We start from the raw sequence: 23,937 nt of genomic DNA, 5'->3' as shown, positions 1-23,937 counted from the left end.
GATTATCCAAATTGGTGAATGTCCACTAAAATCTAATACTATCTCACATTGGAGGAAAGTGTCTTTCTTTGACATGTACCATCATGAAATCAGTCTAGATGTACGAAGGAATCCTGAGACCTATTTTGTGATTTCGGGAAGCAGCATTCGTATATTTAAGATGGCCCCATCATTTTTTCTATAGATGATGATAAGTTACAAGTACAAATAGCCACTGTAGTAAAGATACAACTTTCAGGTTCCCAGTAGCCTAATTCTGGCCTTAAAAGAAATAAAGAAAGCAATCTTACATCATGATCCTGAAGATGTGTACTTGGAAGGAAGTCCCAACTGCGTCCATTGGGACTGACTTCCTAGTAAGTACCATTAGGGTTAACAGCCTCAGAATTTTTCTAGAAGATGTTTGGGCTTTGGGGAGTCTTCAAATATAATGGAATTCAATAATTGTGGATGTGATCAATTGTAATCTATGTTGATGTTTCATATTTATCAAAGACCAAAGTTCTTTGAAATGATGTGAAATTAGTTCAGAGGAGGTCCATGTTAAAGGATAGTTCATGTAAGCTGTTGAAAGTACTTACAAACACTTTCTAGCTCATGCGTAGCAAAAAAGGTTGTTCAGTGCATGCAGTTAATTAGTCCCTCTTCTGAAGGTCGTGTTCGTTGATTGCTTCTGGTGTGCAGAAGCCTGAGAATTCAGTATTTCCTGGCAATGAATACCAGCATAAGAATGTGCATACATCATGGCATGAAATGTAACTGGCATCAACTGCTCTATACCATTCCAACATTTAACATAAATTATCAGTGAGAAAAATTATTGGAATCTTTTCTCTCACTAGCTGCTTATTTGCAGTGTATTCTGACCTAATTATAGGGGAATGGGAGGAATAAGACATCTATAAGCAATGACAATGCTGGAATAAAAATGCAGAATATAAATATTTGTATCCACCTTGCCGGAAAAATAGGTCAGGCCAATTTTTGAGCAAATATACCAAGGCAAACAAAAACAAGTTTTCACATGGGGGTGTGTATGTTTTAAAGTAATACAGTGCCAAGGCATAGGGCATCCAGAACACTCAAGAGAATCAAAAGTTCAGATAAACTAGATTGGTGTTTGCAGCAGATCATTTGAAAATAAGGACTAGAGGGGCAATCTTTGGAAGTTACTGTACAGCAAATGTTTAGGGATTCAATTGTAGAAACTTGGGCATCATTTCAGGGTGATTTCCACAGCTCAAAAATAACTCTAAAATGGCCCTAAACTGTCCATACACATCACAACTCAACAAGGGAGCTCTACGCAAAAGTAGAGAAGTTTATTCCTTTTAGGTAAACCGTGAAAGTCTTACAGCTGAAAGGCATCCGTATAAGAGTCATTGTATCAGGGTGAGTTTTTGCAAAACCCAAGGCTCCCCAACCTCCACTTTGAAAAGCCACTATAACTTTCTGTTGAAATTGTGGGCTCTTAAAAATGAATACAATTGAGGAATTAATTTATAAAAGTTTGCCATGTTTATTTGTATACAAAACAAGAGTAGTAATAGACCCACAATAAATTATCAGCGTGTTTCTAATAGATATTTAATAGGAATACTGTGAGAAGAAAATCCCATTTCATGTAAGTCTTCTTTTCCAAAAGTGAATTAAAAACAAAAACAAAAATCAACCAACACAGTTGGCTTTAGCAGGGTTACCTTGCTAGGAAAGCACATGATCAGAATTTGGACAGATGTTCAGTAGGCATGATATGACTGAACTTAACTCTTTTTGACTTATTCAATATACCTGTTGGTAATATAGTGTTTTGAAATGTGCATCAAACCGTGCTTGTAAAATAACTATAAAGATCTACCAAAATGTCCCTGGGAGTTTTCATTTAGCAATAACCCCCTATAATGCTAATAGCTTCTGGCATGCAATGTAATTGGCATCCCTCCATCCCCCCCCCCTTCTGTCAAAGTGGTCATGTACAATATGTTTTTTCCCTTTGACATATGAGCCTGTAAACATTTCCATGACAATATTTAGGCAAGTGGACAGAGGCCTAAAAAAATTATGTATATAACACACTGAAAAGCAATAGTTCCTTAAGAGGTTTTCTTAGTAAGCCTCTTGCGCTTTGGAGAGTTGACACTTCTTTTGGAGATTCTACTTGTGAAGCGGCTTATTCCAGGCGATCTCAATTCAACTGCCTCCATTTCTTCACGAACAGGTGTAAACTCTGGTTGAGCAAGACGAGGCCCTGGATAGGAGGACTGGGGATGAGGGTAGGGCCCATGAGCTAGATAGGGCTGTTGCTCTTCATCATAAAGGTCTTCAGGGTCATAGAGTTGGTAAGAGTTATGTGGTAATGGCACGACGGGGATGTCTTGATCGGTTGGATCCCCGTATCCACCTTAACCCACCAAGAGAAGTCATAGAGTTAGCGTACAAGGAAAGGGAAACTAAAACAATAATTAGACATTTGATCTCTTATACATCTCTAGAGAAACCCTCTGCTTACAAAGCAATTAGCATTTTAAAATTAAATAAGCACCAGTGAATGGGAATGTTTTTACTAATTTCCTCATTTTAAAGCTCAGTTAGTTGGAACCCATCACCAGCAGTAACAGTGTGCTCACTGTATTAGATGTGAATTGTCTGTTATACAGAGTAGTTAGTAAATCCTTGAAAGGTTTCAGAATCGACAGACACAGTCTAGACAAAATTAACGTTTTGCTCTTGTTTATTTCAGTGTGAAAATGTTAAAGAAGTTAAAGCATATTTGTCATTGGGACAAGTTGGTCGCAACTGAAGTCTCATTGAAAGTAATGACTTCAGATTGTTCCATTGATTTCCATGAGAGTAAAGCTCAATCAGCTCTTTCTAACTCAGAGCCCACTTCCACACTGAAACAACTGAGACTCTATAAGTGCTTGATTTTGGCTGGATCATGCCCAGTAAGTTGGATCATGCCCAGCTATTACGAACTCCTAAGGCAACCCCGACTCTCCAGAGACTGGTTGTGTAATCAGCACTGCCACAGTTATTCCCACTGTCACAAATGGGAGTAACCATGGTAGTGCCAATTGCGCAACTGCTCATTCTCTGCAGCGTCAGGGCTGCCTTACAAGCCCACAAAACGGTGCAGTGGTGCCGTACTGCTGCGCGTGGTGTCAGCCACTATGTTTGAGATTAAGTGTATTCACAGGATCACCAGCTGAGTGTGTTTGTGGCTAGTTGGTTACAACTACTTCCTCTTAATGAGGATGTAAAATCCAATCTACATAAAAATACAACTGTGGGTGTTTCAATGGGGCTTGGGTGATGTGGATGAGATACCCATCTGGGGCCACATCAGTGATATGGGCAGAAGCCTTTTTCTGCCCTTGCTGAATCAGAGCATTGAGTTTGATCATTCCATTTAATTATATCTCAAGTGAGGAAGAACGTTATTTCTAGAACTCTTCAAGGACTTTATGCAATGCTTTTCTGAACCTCTATCTGCGTAGCAATTGCTTGTGTTCAGGAACGTGCTGTGAAGAATGTGTGAAGCATTTTCTAGCGGGAAGTGTAAGAAAGCTAAGCAGGCATCCTGTGTTAGTGGTAATCATCAGTATTGCTGGTGAAAAAGCACTGCAGCAGCTCAGGAGTCATTTCTGACCTTCATCCAAAAGAACGAAAAAACAAACTCTACCCGCATCAGTCTCTTTCACCTTCCGTATGGGTAGCCATTGTAAGGGAATGAGCCTTTAAAATGAAAAACGAATGAGGATACAAGGGAAAGGGACAGGAGCACATGGACAACAAAGAAAAACGTACATGTCAGTAAAACAAAAGAAATCTCACAGGCCAGTTTAACGACATGTTAATCTTGTGTCTTACATTTGAAGTAACCAAGCTTTCATCTCAAACTACTGATTTACTCATTGCAAGGTTAAGATTCGCTTTCATGCTTCATCAAACCAGAAATTTTAAGACGCAAAAAATGCAGTACATATATTTGTGCCAAAGCTTCTCTTGTGCAATTTCCTTCCATGGCCACTACATCCTAGAACAGTGTTTTTCACTGTGTTCCAGCTCCAGTACCCCAAAATTGGTTTACCGTGATTTTTTGTGTCTTGCTGTGGAGCTCCTTCAAGTTCCAAATAATGGCGGGGGGGGGGGCATGTTTTAGGAAGCACTCTGGCTAACATGCAAGGGTGCATCTGCCCAGTAATCATGCATGCATGCATGCAAGTTGTGCATATTGTGCACGAACACACATATTACATGTTACACAAGAGTAAGGCCATTACCTCCAATATAACGATGCACGCAATGTTACTGGGTTGACATACCCTTGTATGGTGTGCCAGCCACAGTTCCTACAGCTGGGTCCCTGGGAGCCTAAAATTCATCTTGTACTTCCATGTGGTAGCAGATTGCAGGAGAAAGCTGATAATGGTACATAAGCTATCTTTAAACAAAAACCTTTGTCTGCCACTATTGGTCCCGTTTGAGCAGGAGTGTCACACCATGGTCCTACAACTGTTGGTTACATCCCCAGTTACAGTGGCCAGTAGCCGGGACTGATGGGAATTGTACACCAAGAGCTGCCAGAGGGCCACAGTCTGACACCCCTGAGTTAGAGGAGTCTTTGCCAATCTTCTGTAGGAACTTTAAGGTTTATAGAAACACAGTTAGAAAACCACTGTTCCAGGGCTGGGGTCGGGGGATCAATAAGATACCAGTTCTTCATGCACTATTTTAGTCACTTTTTAACTGAAGGATTATGTTTCATTCCTTAGTGACAACAAGCAGGATGCGTTGTTGCTTCAGTAACGACAGTATGTTGAGTTAGTGGTATCCATGCTTCCATGCTGTCCAGAAGCACATGGATAAGGAAGTTGAATGACTTGGGTTTTCCCTCTCACCCAAGGCAACTACAAATGTAAAACGTCAAGTCAGATAAATGTTGGGAGATGGAGACTACACAAAGAAGACATTCAAGTGAGATGGAATGGATTCTTCAGACATGCACACCAATGCCACAAGAAGTACGAGACAGAAAACAAAACACATTTTTTACACCTTACTTGGGTTTTGTTAATGGGGTTTTGTTGTTTCTCTTACAAGATCAACTGGTGCTTTTTCTCTCTGGACAAATGAACTGGAAACCTGCTCTGATCCAGCTATGGGCCACACATGGGGAAGCAAAGTGCAGCATGCACCATTCTGCCCACCCAGTTCAATACTCTGGCTTACATACTGCACAGTTGGCCATCCTCCAAAATGCCCACACGCTGCAGCATTCTACTGAACAGCAATCTTCCACTGCTGGTAGAGCCTCTGTGGCTCGTAAGTGCAGCCTCATCACTCCAGAGACTAAGCTCCCATGATGCCCAAGGACAGGAGACTGCATGGTGCGCATGTCTCTGATTAGAGCTTATCAGCTGTTTGACATGGAGTGACATTAAGCCATTGCCATTCTCCTTTCCCTGCTGAAAAAGAGCTGCTCTTGTAGCAGCAAGTACGATCTTTGCTCAGCAGAGTCCACCCTGGTTTGCATTTGAATGGGAGACTACATGTAAGAATTGTAAGATATTCCCCTCAGGGGATTGGGCTGCTCTGGGAAGAGCAACATCATGCTTGCATGCAGGAGGTTCCAGGTTCCCTCCCTGACATCTCCAGACAGGGCTGAGGGACTCCTGCCTGTATCCTTGGGGAAGTCACTGCCAGCCTGGGTAGACCATTCTAAGCTAGATAGACCAATGGTCTGACTCAGTATAAAGCAGCTTTCTATGTTCCTACAGCTGTTCAGAGCAAAACAGAGCCTGTAGCTGGGACAAGGTATGTGCAGTCCCAGGCGCTGAGTGAGCCCCAGTGCAAACCAGGGCTATGTCTTCCGTATGGAGGAGTCACTGCAAATTAATCTGTAGGTAGGGCTGACCATTTATAACACAGGCTATCATCTCGGAGCATTTTCATGAAGAACACAGCCTAGTGTTATTACACTGCCACGGGTATGGCAAACAGCCACACCATATGACCCACATGGCTTCCACATGTCAGGTATTTCTGGAATAGCATAGGAAACAACCGCACAGAAGCAGCAACAAGGCCGTTTTTAGGTTCTCTTCAGCCAAAAATGGTAGAGGTGGCATTTCTATGACCGTGGAATCAGAATGTGTCAGATGCTGGTCCGTGTCATGCCATTGCTGAGTTGCAAGACAGTGCAAACCCAGATGCCTGTTTAGGTAAGCCCCATTGTGTTCAATGGGGCTTATTCCCAGGTAAGTGTGCATAAGACAACAGCCTCATGAAATTGCCCCTAAAAAGCACTATCCCTTAGCACAAGTCATGTTCTCCCTCACCACACTGAAATTGCCAGCATCACAGGGTGCTGTATTTGAAAGCAGGCTGGATCTGTGTCAATAAGCCGAAGCCCAGACCAGATAAGTGGGAGATACTGATTATTGGCAAGCCTGTCAAGCTGGGAGTAGGCAGGCAACCTGTTCTGGACGGGTTCACAGCTTGGGGTGCTCCTTCCTTTGGCACTGAGGCTCGGTGCTCATGTGGCAGCTGTAACAAGGAGTGCCTTTTTCCAGTGGTAAAGCATTGGCTCTCCATGCAGAAGATCCCAGGTTCAATCCCCGGCATCTACAGGTGGGGCTGGGAGAGACTCCTGCTTGGAATCTTGGAGAAGCTGCTGCCAGTCAGTGTAGACAATACTGAGCTAGATAGACCAAGGGTCTGACTCCGTAGAAAGCAGCTTCCTGTGTTCCTATGGGATACCAGCTGCACCCTTTCTCACAAGATCCCGCCTCTATCGTTTTGTTGTAAGCCACCCAGAGACTTGCATTTTAGGCGGTATACAAATATATCAAATAAATAAATAAATAAAATCCTTCATAACTTCTCAATTTACAGTAATGTGCTCAACCTGGGGCTGCCTTTGAAGACTGAAATTTAGAGCTGATCCCAAATGTAGCAGCAGTCAGACTCCTAACTAGGACTGACCCAAGAAATCCTAACCCATCAATCCTTAAAAAGAGCTGCTCCTGATTACCTGTCGGTTTCCAGACACAATTAAGTGGACTGCTTTTGACCTTTAAAACCCAACAGGAACCGGGCAGTGCTTGCCTTGATGAACACCTTCCCTCTAATGACCCACCCTGAGCTTCAAGAATTGGTGGCTCTGCTGAGGGTAAAGCCAGTAGTGAGCACTCATCTAGTGGTATCAGGGACAAGAGCCTTCTTGGTAGGGGTGCTTTCCCTATAGAATGAAATCCCTGGGCAGGGGAGCCCATCTGGATACTTTCCTTTCTCAGAAAAGTTAATTAAAAAAAAACATTTTATTCTTCATTTATTCAGATCTACCTTGCTTTTTGCCCTAACAAAGGGCTCCTACAGCAGCTTGCAATAATTTAAAAAACAACAAAAGAGAATCACACAAATCAAAATAATAACTATTAGATAAAATAATAATAAAAGCAATCATAACTAAACTAAACAACCAAAAACAACACAAGATACACATTCATAGAATGGGTGGGGGAAGCTATCATCCTACATTAAATGCCTGCTAGAAAAAAGAAAAGAAATGTTTTCACCAGGTGAGAAAGAAGGGGAAGGGGGGTGACCTGGAAGCCACAACCAAAAAGGCCTTGAATTGAACCAGACTCGAGCCAAACCGGGCCTGGTTTGGTTTTGTATACTCTTGAATCAGGCCCGGTTCAGTTCGAACGGATCTCGAAGCTCTACTGGTAAAGGGGAATCCTGTAAGCCTTCCCTTTTACCAGTAAACGGGAAGGGGGGAGCAGGGGATTTCACTAAAACTAGTTGGGGCGGGAGAGGAGTAAATATTAACCTTAAAAGTGCCACCACCTGTGGCATCCTGGGAGGTGGCAGTGGCAGCTCTCCACCCCCACCGGAGTAGGCAGGGCCGGTTCAGCTCTTTGCGTGTGCGTGGAGTCAATAAAATGGCCACCAAGCATGCACAGAAACCATTAGCATGACCTCATCTCCAGTCCTTGCCAATCTAGCTTCTCACGGTGGGGACACACAGAGCAGAGCTTCTGAAGATGGCTACTGGGGGCAAGCAATTTCATGTGGGGAGGTACCTGAGAAGGCTGGAGCTACCAGTGTTCAAGGGTGTCCCTTGAACACAAGGCCCTCTGCCCCGCCTCCCACCGGGCCCCTCCCCCTCGGCCCTCTCCTCTCTCTCTCTCTCTGCTTCCTCTTTCCTCCTCCTCTGCCTGGCTGCCGCTTTCAAGTGCTTCCTGCTTCCTCCAGAGGCACTTGAAAGCAGCACACAGGCAGAGGAGGAGGAGGTGGAGGACAGGGAGAGGAGAGGCAGCAGCGGATGAGTGGGTGGAGGCAGGCGGGCAGCAGAGGCGGCAGAGGGTGAGTGGGGAGACACACGCCATCGGGGGGGGGGGGTGAACACAGACAAACATTTGTTGCCGCACCAAAGGCCATTGCCAGGAGGCAGGGCAGAAACCAAAAAAGCAAACAACTACACAGAAAGGCATACTCACCCCCTGTCCCATAACCAGCACAGGAAGCAGGGTCACAGTACCCTGGTTGTCCTGCCACACCCTGCGGCCCAGGAACACCTGTATGCCCCGTTTGTCCTCTCGGGCCTGGTGGACCCAGGGGGCCAGGGCTGCCAGTTCGACTTTCGCCCGGAGGTCCTACATGGAACACAGAAGCAGCGCTGTAAGAAAGGCAGGTTTCTTCCCTGTAACTGTAGTTCTGCGAGTGGTCTCACACGTGTGTGTGTGTGTGTGCCTGCGCAGAGCCAGAGTTTGGATCTTTCCAGAGCTTTACCATAAAAGGGAAAAAGAGCGGAAAAGCGGCTCCCCCTAGTGGATAGCCCTACCTGTCTCCTCAGTCTTTTGCTGACCACCACAGCTGCAGCGTTGTCGATTCTTTCCTCCAGCTTTGCCAGTCATCAACAAATTAGTAAAGAGATTACTAAATTAACTACACACTTTATTTGGTTCTTGTTTATTCTGCCTGCTTACTCCCTCTGTATACTTCCTACTGTTCTGGTTTGCGTGCTATTTTTACCTCACACATCACCACAAGCACAAACCCATTTTTCCTTACTTGACCTCCTATGGCCACAAAAGTTTACTTATTTATTTAATTTATTTTATTTAACATATTTTTATACCGCCCAAAACTTACATCTCTGGGCTGTTACCTTCAAATGCTGCAGCTGTGGTGGTCGGCAATTCTGACTCACACGCCAGCTCTGAAATTGCCAGTACAGGAGCCTTCAAGCTTGGGCACACTTGTGAAAACCTCGGTACCTGCCCTTCATGTGGTCCCGATTCAAGCTTTCAGCCAATGAGACTTCGTCGGCCTCAAGATCTAAGCTGCTCCTGGAAGACATTTCATCGACTTCCCCACACTGCACAGAGGGGGTAGAGGAGCATGCAGATGATTCGGCTCCAGAGGAATCAAAGCACAATGCAGAACAACTGATATGTACGGCATCATGGACTTCGAGGTTCAGCAGCAATCAGAACCTGTGGAAGACCCTATCTTTGAACTGATTCAAAGCTCTGGAACCATCCAAATTCTGGCTCTGTGCAGGAGCAAACCCAAGTGTGACCATGATGAAGAATAACACACAGTTCTATAGTGTTCTAGAAGGTGAGTACAGTACCAGCTACAACTACCTCAATAACTTAAAATGAGTTTACATTATACAACCATTCTTGCCAATGGTCTTACCTGACACCATGATCATGCAAATTGTGCATATACACTTGCACCACTAAACAGTTAATTCACTGGGCACCAGGACAGCACTTTCAGAAGGATGGCCAGTTTATAAAAACTTATTATTAATCGATCAGCAAATATGGCCAAACCACACTAAACATGTTTGCTACAATAAATTCTGTAAATTACAAAATGGAAACACAGTGAACATATTAGGGAGCAGGGCCAATCATGGCTCCCACTGTGTGTGTGTGTGTGTGTGTGTGTGTGTGTGTGTGTGTGTGTGTGTGTGTGTGTTGCATATCCCAATTTGTTTACATATGTGCCACCCCATCACATTTTACAGTGATTATTGCTGCAAACACCAATGCACTTAAGGGATGAGCAGCTGAAGACCATTCCATCTTGTTGTTCTTCTATGGTTGGCTTTGCCCCATCTGCCATCCAGTTTAACTTGCAGAATTCTCAAAATTCACTTTAGATTTGGCATATATGCATTTTGCTGGTGTTTTCAGTTCACAATTTCTTCCCCAATACAGGTTCCCAATGCACATGGGTGCAGTCGGCAGTGATTAACACACAGCACAGGAAGATAACTTGATGCAAGTGTGTGATTCCTTTCTGTGTAATGCTTTCATCATGTGCATATACTGTATGCACTGGTAATCTGATGCGCCTGAGAAAAGAGGAATCTGTGAACTGAAAACTGCGGCAAACTGCACTCCCAATGTGTTCTGGAAGTCAAAAATGGAAGAATGCCTGACTGCTAACACTTTGGAGATCAGGTCATTTAGAACCCCAAAATGCATAAGCCCTATTCACATGCTATGTTTGACACTCTTGCAATGAGTGTCCACAGGTACAGATCTGAACACAGGTACAGTTATTCATACATTATGTTGAACACACGTATACCAGAATATTTCCTATTTGTACCATGCATTTGAGGGGCCTGTACCCAGGTTCACTTTTTAAATGCACACAGGTTCAGTCATGCATGCAAAAACACGTATGAATGTACTGACATCTGTACACTTATACAACATAGTGGATGGACAGGGATATAGAGACATTTGGAGGATTTCCTCAAGCATCCTTAGTCCACTTGTGGCGAATGCACTTGCAATGCAAACTATGAACGGACCTGAGACACTGACCACGAATACCACAAAAGGGAGACTTTGCAAAGAATTCACCTGCAGGCCCTGGAGGGCCTCGGGGGCCTTGTGTTCCAACACCTGGGTTACCTCGCTCTCCCTTCTCTCCTGATAAACCTGTTGAAGAGTGGGGAGAAGAAGAAAAACAACAGATCATGGGGGAAAGGACCGATTAACATTTCTCCATGTCCATCTTGTATTAATTAAGACGAAAGGGAAGCCAAGGATAAATGGATCTGTTGCCTCTTCTGCTGTAGCCTCAAGGGAAGCTGTTGCTATGGCTGCTTTCCTGCTCAAATGGCTCTTGCAGGGGATAGGATGACTATGGAGTTGCACCACTTCAGAAGGCCCACAGCACGTTTGGGACAGGTCCCAGGTCCAGTGGCCAGAAGCTACGAACCTATGATTAAGTAACTCCATGCAGAGTTACACAACCTACACAACCACTCTGTGTGGCCACCGTTTTTCCTACTGAGACTGAAATGCAATTCTGACACAGAGATCACCTGAATCTTCTGGCAAAAACACAAATCGAAGGCACAAATCACTACAGTGTGTGCTATAGTCCCCCCGCCCTGCCCTGCATTTTCAGAAGACCTGCAGTGAACATAAGAACAGCCCTGCTGGATCAGGCACAAGAGGGCCATCTAGTCCAGCATCCTGTTTCACACAGTGGACTGACTCAGATGCCGCTGGAAGCCTGCAGGCAGGAGTTGAGGGCATGCCCTGTCTCCTGCTGTTAATCCCCTGCAACTGGTACCCAGGCTGGAGGTGGCCTATAGCCCTCCGACTAGTAGCTGTTGATAGACCTCTCCTCCATGAAGTTATCCAAACCCCTCTTAAAGCCATCCAGGTTGTTGGCTGTTACCACATCTCATGGCAGGGAATTCCACAAGTTGATTATGTGTTGTGTGAAAAAGTACCTCCATTTGTTGATCCTAGATTTCCTGGCAATCAATTTCATGGGATGACCCCTGGTTCTAGTGTTATGTGAGAGGGAGAAGAATCTCTCTCTATCCACATTCTCCACACCATGCATGCTTTTATAGACCTCTATCATGTCTCCCCGCAGTCGGGTTTTTTCTAAACTAAATAGCCCCAGGTGTTGTAGTCTTGCCTCATAAGGAAGGTGCTCTAGGCCCCATATCGTCTTGGTTGCCCTCTTCCGCACCTTTTCCAGTTCTACAATGTCCTCCAGTGGTACGTGAAGTCATCTTTTTGCGTTAGCAGCAAATCATTTGGACAGCCTGTTTGCCATATGCACACATCCAATGTGGGCACAGGGAAGTGTGCAAAAGCCCAGCTTGAACTGTGTGTGTGGTGATGTTCAGGCCTACATGGACTCGGATCCAGAGGAAACCCTTTGGGAGGATCAGGAGAATAAGCATACTCCAGCCAAGATCCCTGATCCTGAAGACAGCACCCTAGATCCTAGAACTTTCCGGGAACTTTCCAGGAGGTAAAGCTCCTAGAACTTTACAGGAAGAGAGCCGGTCTTGTGGTAGCAAGCATGACTTGTCCCCTTTGCTAAGCAGGGTCCACCCTGGTTGCATATGAATGGCAGACTACATGTAAGCAGTGTAAGATATTCCCCTCACAGGATGCGGCCACACCGGGAAGAGCACATGCTTGCATGCAGAAGGTTCCAAGTTCCTTCCCTGGCATCTCCAAGATAGGGCTGAGAGGCTCCTGCCTGCCACCTTGGAGAAGCTGCTGCCCATCTGTGTAGACAATACTGAGCTAGATGGAGGGTCTGACTTGGTCCATATGGCAGCTTCCTATTTTCCTATCCAACAAACCCTGAGCAGGCAGATTTTGTTGCCCCACTCCAGCTGCCCCCTTAGAAGAGCCCTGGAGTTCTGCGGACCTGGTGTCCCCCCAAGGGGCTTCTGTCCTGTCCCCAAAACTGCCTCTCTCGTCCCCAGGAACAAAGAGAATACCATGCCAGGAGCAAACCCCAATGCCACAAGCGAAGTGCTCCCCTGAATGGATGAGGCCTCCCTCCCAAAAGGGCCTACTTGGGAGGTGGGAGAGACCAGCTCAGGCACCTGTTTGGGATCAGGGCCAGCCTGAGTTCTGGAAAGGGGCAGGGCTCCTCTCTCCTATAAAACTCTTCCATTTGCAGCTGACCTTTGCTGGTTCAACAGCTTTCTCTGAGTTCAGCTGCTGTTATTGCTAGACCCAACCTTGGACAGGCCAATGGACTGACCAAATTGCTAAGGTGTGATTTCATGCAAACACTCAACAGGGGCTGCAGCCAGTCATGGCTCCCTGATGATACAACCTGCACGATGCCCCTGTGTGTCACATTCCCACTTTTTACATGGGCTGTAAGTCTATCATATGGGGCTGTAAGTCTATCATGCAGGTCTAATATGGCTTCCACCAATATTTATATACCACTTTTCAACAAAGTGCTCAAAGCAGTTTACAGCGACAAACAACAAACTGTCCCCAAAGGGACCTCAGTCTAAAAAGAAACATGTGGGAGAGACATCAGCGTCACTACTGTAAAAGGTGCCACTTTGCTCACTGAGCCGGGGCTGTGGGCCTGCCTGTTTGTTTTTAAATATATAAATAGCCATGAGGGGAGCAATGCGGATCAGGACTGCAGCAGGGGCAAGCAGTGCCCCTCCCCTGGGTATAGCCCCCCTATCTATGGCACCTGTGGCTCGTCCCACCCCAACCCGGATGGGCCGCTACTGCCTTTGCCTCAGGAAGCAAAATGTCTTCGACCACCCAATGCTGACTCTCACAAACACCTTCGCTGCTTGCCTTGATTGAGCTAGATTACTTTGCAGGAAGGCCTCTTAGGCATAGGCACACGTACCGTTTTATGAGGGTTTTATGTGAGAAGTACCATGACTCGATAGCACAACTTTGCCTTTACCGTTTTATGTCTGCTGTCAGGGAGAATGCGCATAGGAACATAGGAAGCTACCATATACTGAGACCATTGGTCTATCTAGGCCTGCTGAAACCCCTATGGGTAACAATGATAATAAAAAGAGGAAGCATTTATGTTTAACTAGACTTGGCTCTTGTGTTCAAGATATCTCATTATGCAAATATTCCAAATTCCGGGAAAATCTGAAATCCGGAACACTCCTGGTCCCAAGCAGTCTGGATAAGGGATACTCAACCTGTACTACTAGTAGTAGTACTGCTAGTAGTATACTACTACTACTAGATAAAGGTAAAGTGTGCCATTGAGTCGGTGTCAACTCCTGGAGACCACAGAGTCCAGTGGTTGTCTTTGATAGAATACAGGATGGGTTTACCATTGCCATCTCCCGCGTAATATGAGAGGATGCCTTTCAGCATCTTCCTATATTGCTGCTGCCCAATATAGGTGTTTCCCATAGTCTGGGAGACATACCAGTGGGAATTTGAACCAGCAACCTCTGGCTTGATAATCAAGTCATTTCCCCTCTGCACCATCAGGTGGCTCACTACTACTACCACTACTTATATACACTACTACTACCACTACTTATATACCACTACTACTACTATTTATATACTATTTTTCAACAAAAGTTCTCAAAGTAGGATGGATGGATAGATAGATAGATAGATAGATAAATAGATAGATAGATAGTGCCCTGTCCCCAAAGGGCTCACCGTCTAAAAAGAAACATAAGGTAGACCTCAGCAACAGCCACTGGAAGGGTGCTTTGCTGGGACTAAACAGGGCCAGTTGCTCTCTCCCTGCTTAACAGAAGAGGTGCCTCATAGCTCATGTTAGCAGGGGTAAAGTATTAGACAAGGTTCCAAAAAGCACCCAAGCTTGAGTTTCCATGTGTAGAGTTTGGATGGAAATGGCCATAAAAGCTGTGTTTCATTTGGACAGCAACGCCATAAAAACACAAGCCGATTTATGACTCTGCACCCCTCCCCCTTCTCTGCTATTTTCCAGGCCTTCTGTACTGATTGTTTCACTTATTTTCACTTCATATCTTATATGCACACTCCAGGTCAAAATCAATGACTTTAGCTTATTCATTAAAAATGAAGTGTGCAGAGAATGGCAGGTGCTCTTTATGACTTTGTTTGACTTATGTTGTCAATTGACTTGCAAATGACCTGAATAGCTATTTTTATTATTATGACTGATTTTTTAAATGTGATTCATCTTCTATCTTTTAATGAGCTGAAAGACATTTTAGCCCCCAAAAGTAAGTCTTTAGGGCTCCCTTGAAAGCCAACAGTGAGTCCAAAGATGTTTGTTTTTGTTTTTTACTTATTGTGCACCTCCCAGAGCCTTTGGTATAGAGGCTCTATACGCCACTTCTATACAGTATGGAAATGTAATTAATTAATTAATAGTGGAAAGGGGTCTCTTATTAGGTTTATAAGAAGATACAATCTGGATAAGTCAGTGCTTTGTAGAATTTTTCATTGTTATGAATGATTCAACAATTAGGGATTGTCTTAAATTGGTGTCCACCTGAGGTTGCATTCGAATGGATCTTTTGCGGCATTGGAGCCTGGGGTGTAGCAAGGTTGGAGTGGGCCCTGGGACAAGAACCAAAGCTGGGTCCCTGGGCCTCCCGCATTCTCCGCCCCCCCCCCCCCCCCCCCCCGCCCAGCATGTCTTTGCTGCAGAAGAATTATAAGGATATGGCGAAAAACAAAACAATTTCAGCATGCCCTTTCTCTCGCTCCTTTGCAAAGAATATCACCCACTCTCCACGCATGCAGACACACACACACACACTTGCATGTACACATTACCCTAGTTCAGAAAGTTCTAAAAACTTATATACCTACTACAGTCGCCTCATATATTCATACAACATTAAGAGTGAAGAGCAAAGCGTGAGCTGTCATCCAGCCAGTGCCCTCTGCCCCCTCCTCAGGGTATCAGCGATATTTGTCCCCACTTGTTCAATTGTAGCTACACCCCTTATTGGAGCAACTGGTGTGTTCTATTAACCTTCATAGGGAGGATTCACCCTCTTCTTCTGCTACTGAAGAATTTATTATGATTTACATTGCATTGTTCAATGTGCCTTACCATTCAAATTGCATTTACCCTCCCAATAACCCTGTGGTTATAACAAAGCTGCTATTATTCCTACTTTCACCAAGTTAGAAAACTGAAGCAGAGGAGGGGTAGTGGTTGGCCCCATGGTGCACAAGGAGTCTATGAATGAGCACGTGGGAGTTGCTTTACCATGGGTCCATGTGGCTTAGTACTGCCTTGCCATTCTACCAGTGGGGGGGGCAGCCCCCTTTCAAAACTGGTATTTGCATGCTTTGGAAGCAGTACGGGGGCAAGGAAGAGGAAAGGTTGCCATCACCCTCCTCTTTTCTCCTTGGGCTTCTTATAAGCTTTGCAAGGAGTGCACATAGAGGGTCAGATCGATCCCCAAAGAGCTGTTCCGAGGCCAGGAGCAGGGGGCATATTGTTGCCCTGTTGGCACTCTATTAATCTGCTGTCTGAAGCAACCATCTCACCTTGCCTCATGAAAGGGCCGCCCCTGGATAGCAGCTTCCAGATGGGAGTCTCTCCCAGGCCTGCCTGGGGATGCCAGGGATTGAACCTGGGGCTTTCAGTAGGCAAAGCATGTGCAATTCCACAAAGCAATGGCCCCCACTCCCCTCTGAATTTACAGCTGAGATAGGACTTCTAGAGATTAAACTAGAGAGATGTTCTGGTCACACCCTGAGCCATTCCTCACGATCATGAGAAAGGGCTCCAAGGGGCAAGGGGAGGAAGCTTACCTCCCCCACAGATTATCCATTCCACTTTGCTGGGTGTGCGGATCACACACTCAGACGATCCTCCACAACTGCCAACAGCAGGGAGGTCTGGGGGCCGGGAAGCCCTCGGAACTCCCATAATGCACCATGCGGGTGCCTGATGTATTATGGGGATCCCCCAGCACCAGCAGGGAGCCTTGCAGTCTCCCAGCCCCAAGGGGCTCCTGGGGGTTCTCACGCTCGTGGTTTCCACGGGCTTTTCATGCCACGGGGGTTCCGACGCCAGCAAAACCGGGCTGAGCTTCCTTTGCCCAGTTTTGCCTGCACATGAGAATAGCCTCCCCCCACCACCACCCATTTTAATCAAGGAAGGATGACAGGATCTCCTTCCCACTAGCACACATTGTCAGTGGAGGCTCTTCTTGACTTATAGTTCTTTTATTCCGTAGCAGGCTGTCCTCCACTGGCTTCTGTAAGGTATATTAGGATATAGACTATAACAGTGTTCTTTAAAAGCAGAAAACCCCATTCACCGTGTTTAATATCTCAGAATGGATCTTGCTGAAATTCAAACACATTCCTTGACATTTATGATCTGAGTAGGTGCTTATGGAAGGGAAGCCGGGCACTGGCATTCTGAGCCATCTGGTATACATTGACATGCATGGTCCTCCGAAATGCTCACTTCCAGAGCTCTGAAGAATGACAACTCAAGCAACTCGCACTTAACAACATTTTGAAAAGGCATCCTCGTCAGCTCCATGAGATGAAATAAAGACAGTGGCTTACAGACTGTACAGCGAGCCACGCATCTAAAAGGGACGTGGGCTCACTGCTTCTGTGCATCATTCCCACAATGTTGTTTGCACAGAGCTTTATCTGCCGTTGCCAGGTGAGTGCCCTCTTAGGGAGCAGGTAGGAGCATTTGGCATTTGCAAGAGGGGCCACCATTCTGTTTGGGCCCGGCTCACAGCAATGGCAGAGAACAGGCACATCTCTCTCTTTCTAGGACCCAGCAGCAGACAGCAGAGCTTCAGGGGGAGGTTCAGGCTGCATGCAGCTAATAAATGAGTTATCCTTGCATCATGACCCCTGCCCTCCCCCCCCCCCCCCCGCGTGTGCTCTTGACACAGATTAGCTCTTACTGAAGCAAAACAGAGTGTGCATGTAGGAAAGAGAGGGGTTGTGTGTCCACTGGTTGTTGACAGAGCATTTTCTGTGGGCACGATTGAACCATACAGGCACTGATCAAACGTAGACCTCCTTAGCTTCAGCAAGGTGTAGCCCCCCATCTACCCCCCAGGACTTGCCTGTAGTCTCCAGGAATCGGCATCGATCTCAGGTGACTCTTGAAAGCATACTTGGAGATATTAATGGCTCGATATTTGGTGGGGTGTGTGTTGGAGATAATGGGGGTGGGGGTGGGATCCAGGAACAGCTTCAGTCAGAATTCAACCTAGCAAGGAGGCTGTCACATGTGTCCTCAGTCCAGGGCCTTTGTTTAATGTGCATCCAGACACAAAAATGTGTACTTCAGTGGGGGAAATGTGCAGTTCAGGGGGGAAATTGTGCAGTTCAAAAATTCAAGTGATGCAAAAGTCGCATTATGTTAGCAGATGTAAAAAGTGACTGACGACAATCTGAAAAGCAGAGTGGGTATTCCAGGCTCCTTTAGAAACCCAGACTCTAAATTGATATACCACGCATATCAATTTCTACTTCCCCCACTAAAGACACTCCCTGCAGACTCCACTGCTACTCACAGAGTGTTCACTGATGTTCCAAAGATGAAAGAAAACATTCCAGAGCCTGGGGACCCCTTTCCTGACCAGTCATGCAAAGCTGTCAATGGCAGATTGTGATGTGAGATCTGCAGGCCTCCTACGATCTGCAGGACCAATGCTATCATATTCCTACGGTGTTTTTGCATCAGTCTCCCCACCCCTGTCCTTAATGGCCAACATGCTGCACAGTGCGCAAAAAAACACTGGCCTTCCTGACCTGCTGGGGCTGCTGCACATATAATAGACAGCCCGTAAATTGTTGCACAAGAGTGCAACTCTTGTTTGTGCAAATACCTAAAAGAGCACACATGCACTTCTGTGAGGCACTACCACTATTGTTTGCAATGGAAGCAGCGCTGCACAAGTGTGCACATGCTGATTTCAAGTGCACTCTTGCACAACACTGCCAAGTCTGTTTTCTATGTGTGCAGCAGCTCTGGCAGATCAGAAATGCTGACATTGCCTTGCACATCACATGGGCCAGTCTTTTTATATTCCTTACTCCAAATAAAGTTTGGTTGGAGTTCATGATGCCTCTTGGGTGAAGCTTGAATATATCACTCTTCTGCATTAGTGCTGTCAAATTCTGCATTCTGAGGATTTTCTGACTCTCTGTTAGCTTGTAAATGTCATGGAGTGTGACCCTAAGCAGCAAAGCACATGCGCACGCACAAGAAAGATATGGAGATGTGTTGTAACGGCACACACTATGTGCATGAATTACAATTATGTACCACTGTGAAGTTCTATATGTTCCTTTTTAAAAAGCTCTGAAGTGAATGCAATATTATTCATTTATTTTTACATTTATATCCCACTCTTCCTCCAAGTGTACATGGCTGTGTTTATCCTCACAACAAACCTGTGAGATAGGTTAGGCGGAAAGATACGTGACTGGCCCAGAGTCACCCCATGATTTCCATGGCTGAAGAGGGCTTTGAACTCATATCTCCACAGCCCTAGTCCAACACTCAAACCACTACATTACATTTTTATTATTGGCCATTCAGAATGTCCATGATGTGTGAACAGGATTACTCAGCAGAACTGAGTACAACATGTAGGCCTTTCCAGGGTAAATTCACGGCAACAGCAAACCCAAACCATAATTCAGGTAAGCCGAAATATGTTTAGATTGAAGTCATAGTATTGACATGGATAGTTGGTTTAAAAACCAAACTAACCAAACTGCACAGTCTGAGTCCAGATGAGGAATAAAGCTGCATTTTTGCGAATGTCATTTCAAAGGCAAGACATGGTCAGGTGATTTGGCACAAGTGAAGAAAGCTATTAGCAGAAACCAGGCTTGTAGGCCAGGCTCTTAGGCTGGTATCCCAGTCTTTTTGGACCGATGCTATCATATTCAGGCTTACAGGAAAGCTGAAGTCATGCCTTTTCATTACAATAAAAGATACAGAACACACATTCAGGGGGCTGAAGAATAAGCAGGTAGCTTTACTACATTGGTGTGCTCTTGAAAACAGAGGGGACACTGAGCAAGTAGAGAAATCACTCTAATGATTTTTACAGCTCTCCACCTTGGGTCCAGTGTTATTTAAAATGCTGGAGTATTATGTGTTAATTCTGCTGAATGCTCATAGTCAAGAGAAGGAGGAAGCTTTTGACCAAAAGCTAAACTTTTGGCCTCCAAACTCCATATTAGGAAGCATATAATGGAGACAGCATCCATAAGTGTGGCGTAACAGACAGGGAAGACCTGGGTTCAAACCCTCACACAGCCACGATACTCACTGGCTGACCTTGTGCCAATCATGGTCTCCCTTCCTAACCTACCTCACAGGGTTTCTGCAAGGATAATATGGGAGAGAAAAACCTATGCATGCTACATTGAGTTCATTAGAAGGGCACAATATAAAGACAACAAAAGTATAACTACTTGCATTCCAATAAGTAACACATGTCCTTGTGTTAGGAGGTCCAAAATTGGGCTCCTGTGTACATCACTGCACCGTTAAAGAAGCACAGTCTGGATCTGCCTGCCCCCAGAAGGGTCCAGGAATGGGGCAGTGTTCACCATGTAGCTAGAGCATTGTAGGGAAGGAGTGCAGCCATAACCCCACCCAATAGGAGCCCAAGCCAGGCACACTGACACCTCAAAAAGGGCTTCCCCCTTCATGGAGACTCTAGTGTTCCTGAGACCCCAGGGCAGGGCAACCATAACTCTCCCTCTACTCACATCTCTGCACTCCTGATCTCTAACTCAACGATGGCAACTTAGCCACGTCTCTTGGATACTCCCTTAAGCCTCAAAGTCAACATTTATATCCTTCTCAGGAGACCAAAACCTCCAGGTAATGGCTAACTCTCCTGAAACCCATCATTCTTCTTTGCCCAAGAACTCCCCCAGTAAACACTGACCAGTGAAGCCCCTCTTCTGCACATAGTCCCAGTACACAAAGCACTTTGTAACCCTATAAAGATAGCCAGCCAAAGCCCATTCCACTTGCACAACTTCTGGGAGTCGCCGCAGAGGTTGTGAACATCTGCTTTTTCACCATCACACCCCACCCCACTTTCTCTGCTGAGGGCCCAGACACCCCCTTCCATTTTATTGGACAAGTAGTACAGGAAGTCCTCCTAGGCATTTCCTGTTCTCTTAGGTCGTCTATCTTTTATCAGTAAAATCAAGGAGAACGGTCAACTCCTATAAAAAGGTAGCATGGAAGACACCGGGGACTTCAGATCCCATAGGATCAGGGTCATGGACCGCTGTACTTAGACATGAGCAACATTTCCGGCAACCATGGCTATCCACAGGGAGTACACCCTCCAGAGTGTTTTCTCTCACAAGTAGCCTAGGGCAAAGTTCAGAGCCAAATACATTTCTGCCAATCCTTCCCAACGGGGCATCCTGGGCATCTCTTTCTGTATAAGCGGATCCACTCACACACTCTCCTTTTTCCTCTCCTCACAATACAACCTAAACAGCTTCAAAACAGTTGTCCCCCTCCCACAGCAGGTCCCCAGCTGCACAGGGAACTGCTCCCGTCTTCATTTTGACTTCCTGGTTCCCAGCAGTCTCCCAGGATTTGCATAGCCTGGCCCTTCAATTTGCCCTTTACTAGAGAGCTGGCAGCCAGCTCTTTTTCTACAGTAAAACAATCCTCTTTCCTCTTCTCCCTCTTCCTGGCTTTCCCCTGCTCTTTCCCCACTCCCTCTCCAGTCTTGTCCCTTCCCTTCCTCTGGACCTTTTGCCAATTCCCCTCCCTGCCTCTCTCCCCGGGTTTCTCCCAGGGTGTGCTCTGCTCTGCCCTCACTGCCTCCACCAGTTATTTCACTGGCTCTCTGTTTCTCTCCCCCCCCTCCCCAGGCTTCTCCTAGAGTTCTCTCCCCTCTGCTCCCTTCTCTTCCACCAGTTCCTTTACCAGCTCATCTCCTCTTCTCTCCCCCAAATTCTCTCAGTACCTCCCCCTCTCTGCTTTCTGTTCTTCCTCTGGTTCTTTTACCAACTCCTCTCTCTTTTCCTTCCCAGGTTTCCCCCAGTATCTTCTCTCCCCTGCTCCTGGTCTCTCTCTCCCCTTCCACTGGTCTTAAGGCCAGCTTCTCTCTTTCCTTCTCTTCCCACTCTCGAGTGGGTTCCTTCCCTCTCTTTCCCCAGCTCTTTTCTTGTTTCCTCCAAGTGCTCCACCACCATCCTCATCCCAACTCTTTCACTCCACCCCCCCCCTGCACTCCCTACTTCTCTCCCTGCTCTTCAACCATATTTTTCCCGCTAAGCAGATTACCCACCACCACTTCCTTTCCCCATTTCTATCAACAATAAACATTCATTCAATAGTAAACAGCACAGCTAAAGCACTGAGCCTGGACACGTGTCCATCTCTGTGTCCAAAACATGGGGAATCATCTCATTAACATCATAGTCAAGCCTCTTACTTTGTACTCAATAAAACAATTTATTTTAGTTGCAGTTTAAGCTTCTGGTAGTTACTTTCTTGGGAGATTGCCTGTTTTATAACCACACAAAGTCCCTCAAGGGGATAAGAGGTTCCCCATGAACCCTTATGAAAGGGAACATTCAGCTGTCATTAAATTAGCTTCATTTGCCCATGAACTGTGCCTTACCCAAGTCGTGACCCTCAATATCCTATCCCATAGATATATTTATTGCATATATCCAAGAAGCTCAGAGCTGCAAAGAGGATTTTAAAAAAATTATACCCCTACAACAATCCCGCGGGGCAAGATAGATGGATGACTTTTGGTTCTCTGAGTTTCATGACTGAGTAGGTGGCATACAGATCACACAAGTGGGTCTTACATGGATACAAATCCTGCTCCTAACTAAACTTCAGGGCAATGATTCAATGGCTCATTCAGATGAAATAAAATTTAAAACCCCACTTTTTTTGGCTTAACCCTTTAGCTCTTATTCTGAACAGTAATCAGGTGTCCTCCTCTCTCTACCTCCTCCTTCCTCCAAAATCTTCCCGTTTCAGTTTTATCTTGTAAGGTCCTTCGGAGCAGGGGCCCCTCTCCCTCTTTCCTTTGAAACACCAAAGTGCACCGTGTACACAAAGATGTGTGTGGTGCTGCTATTGTTGTTACTTGATCAAACAATGAAATACTCCACCTGCACTACGACTTCCTTCTATGCAGCCGATATAGATCTCAAGTCTGCATTTGATTCCATCTTGCAAGCAAAACTGTGGGGGAAACTGGAAGCCTCCATGACCGACTGGCACCTGCTATATCTCTCATTCATATCCTCCAGGATGACACATCCCTGAAAGTTAGATGCAACCCCCAAGGTATCAAGTGATGTTCCAACCTGTAAGGGTGTCAAATAAGGCTGCATACTTGCTCTGCTCCTGTTTAACTTCCATATAATCACCAAGGTGGGACACTTAGATAACCTGGACTTCCACCTCCACCCCCCAAGCTTGCAGAGAAAAACATCTCCATTCTATTTTATGCAGATGATGCAGCAATTTTCTCAAGGACTTCCACAGGTCTCAGAAGAGCTCTGAGGGCCTTCGCCTAATACTGCACAGAAGAAGGAAGAGCCCCTCCTCAGAACGTCCATGCCCCGTAGCTCTAGGCAAATTCTAAGCATGTCCTTCTCCATTTCTTATTCTATGGAGACACTTGCAATGCCTTTATTTTCCCACTAATCACCAGGATGCTGCAACACTCAGGCTGATTCTGCACTTCCCTTCTGCTCTCCAGCCACAGTCCTATCATATCACATAATGTTGTCAAATTCTGTGTGGCGGCATGCAAAATTTGTCAGGTTATGACTGCCAGCAAGAGCTAATCAGGCCCAACTCAGTTTATATCACCAAAGCTTACCTCTCTACAGTATATTCTATAGCACACCTCACTGTTTTAGTCTTAACTTCATGACTTTTTATAACTTTTACAAATATTTAATAGCTTTTATCATCCTTATAGACTTTAGCCACTTGGCAGTCATTTTAACTCTAATTTTAAAGCTTCTTATAGACTCGTTTTATAGTAGTTTTATGACAGTCTCAGGCATAGCCTGCTTCAATGCCGCTTCAATGCTGTTTTCGATGTATTCTACTTTATGCTGGTCAAAATCTGTAATAAAGATTGAT

The 23,937-nt window shown here is 45.5% G+C and overlaps 1 protein-coding gene across 11 annotated transcripts in view; it reads right to left on the bottom strand.

Moving 5' to 3' along the window:
* Positions 1-1,495: 1,495 nt before the first annotated feature.
* The window catches only part of COL14A1 (collagen type XIV alpha 1 chain), a 233,740-nt gene continuing 211,298 nt past the window's right edge, over positions 1,496-23,937 (bottom strand). For 9 of the 11 annotated variants that reach the window (XM_053246596.1, XM_053246598.1, XM_053246597.1 and 6 more), the window contains 3 exons: positions 10,902-10,979; positions 8,508-8,663; positions 1,496-2,401 (listed from right to left, as the gene is read on the bottom strand). In XM_053246596.1, coding sequence (XP_053102571.1) covers positions 2,094-2,401; positions 8,508-8,663; positions 10,902-10,979 — 542 coding nt within the window. In that variant the 3' untranslated portion in view covers positions 1,496-2,093. Of the gene's footprint in view, positions 2,402-3,649; positions 3,736-8,507; positions 8,664-10,901; positions 10,980-23,937 lie in introns of all 11 variants that reach the window. The other 2 variants (XM_053246599.1, XM_053246600.1) reach the window with 2 other exon arrangements.

The sequence above is a fragment of the Hemicordylus capensis genome, chromosome 4 (assembly GCF_027244095.1).
Source record: "Hemicordylus capensis ecotype Gifberg chromosome 4, rHemCap1.1.pri, whole genome shotgun sequence".
NCBI lineage: Eukaryota > Metazoa > Chordata > Lepidosauria > Squamata > Cordylidae > Hemicordylus > Hemicordylus capensis.
This window is presented reverse-complemented; position numbering and strand designations above follow the sequence as displayed.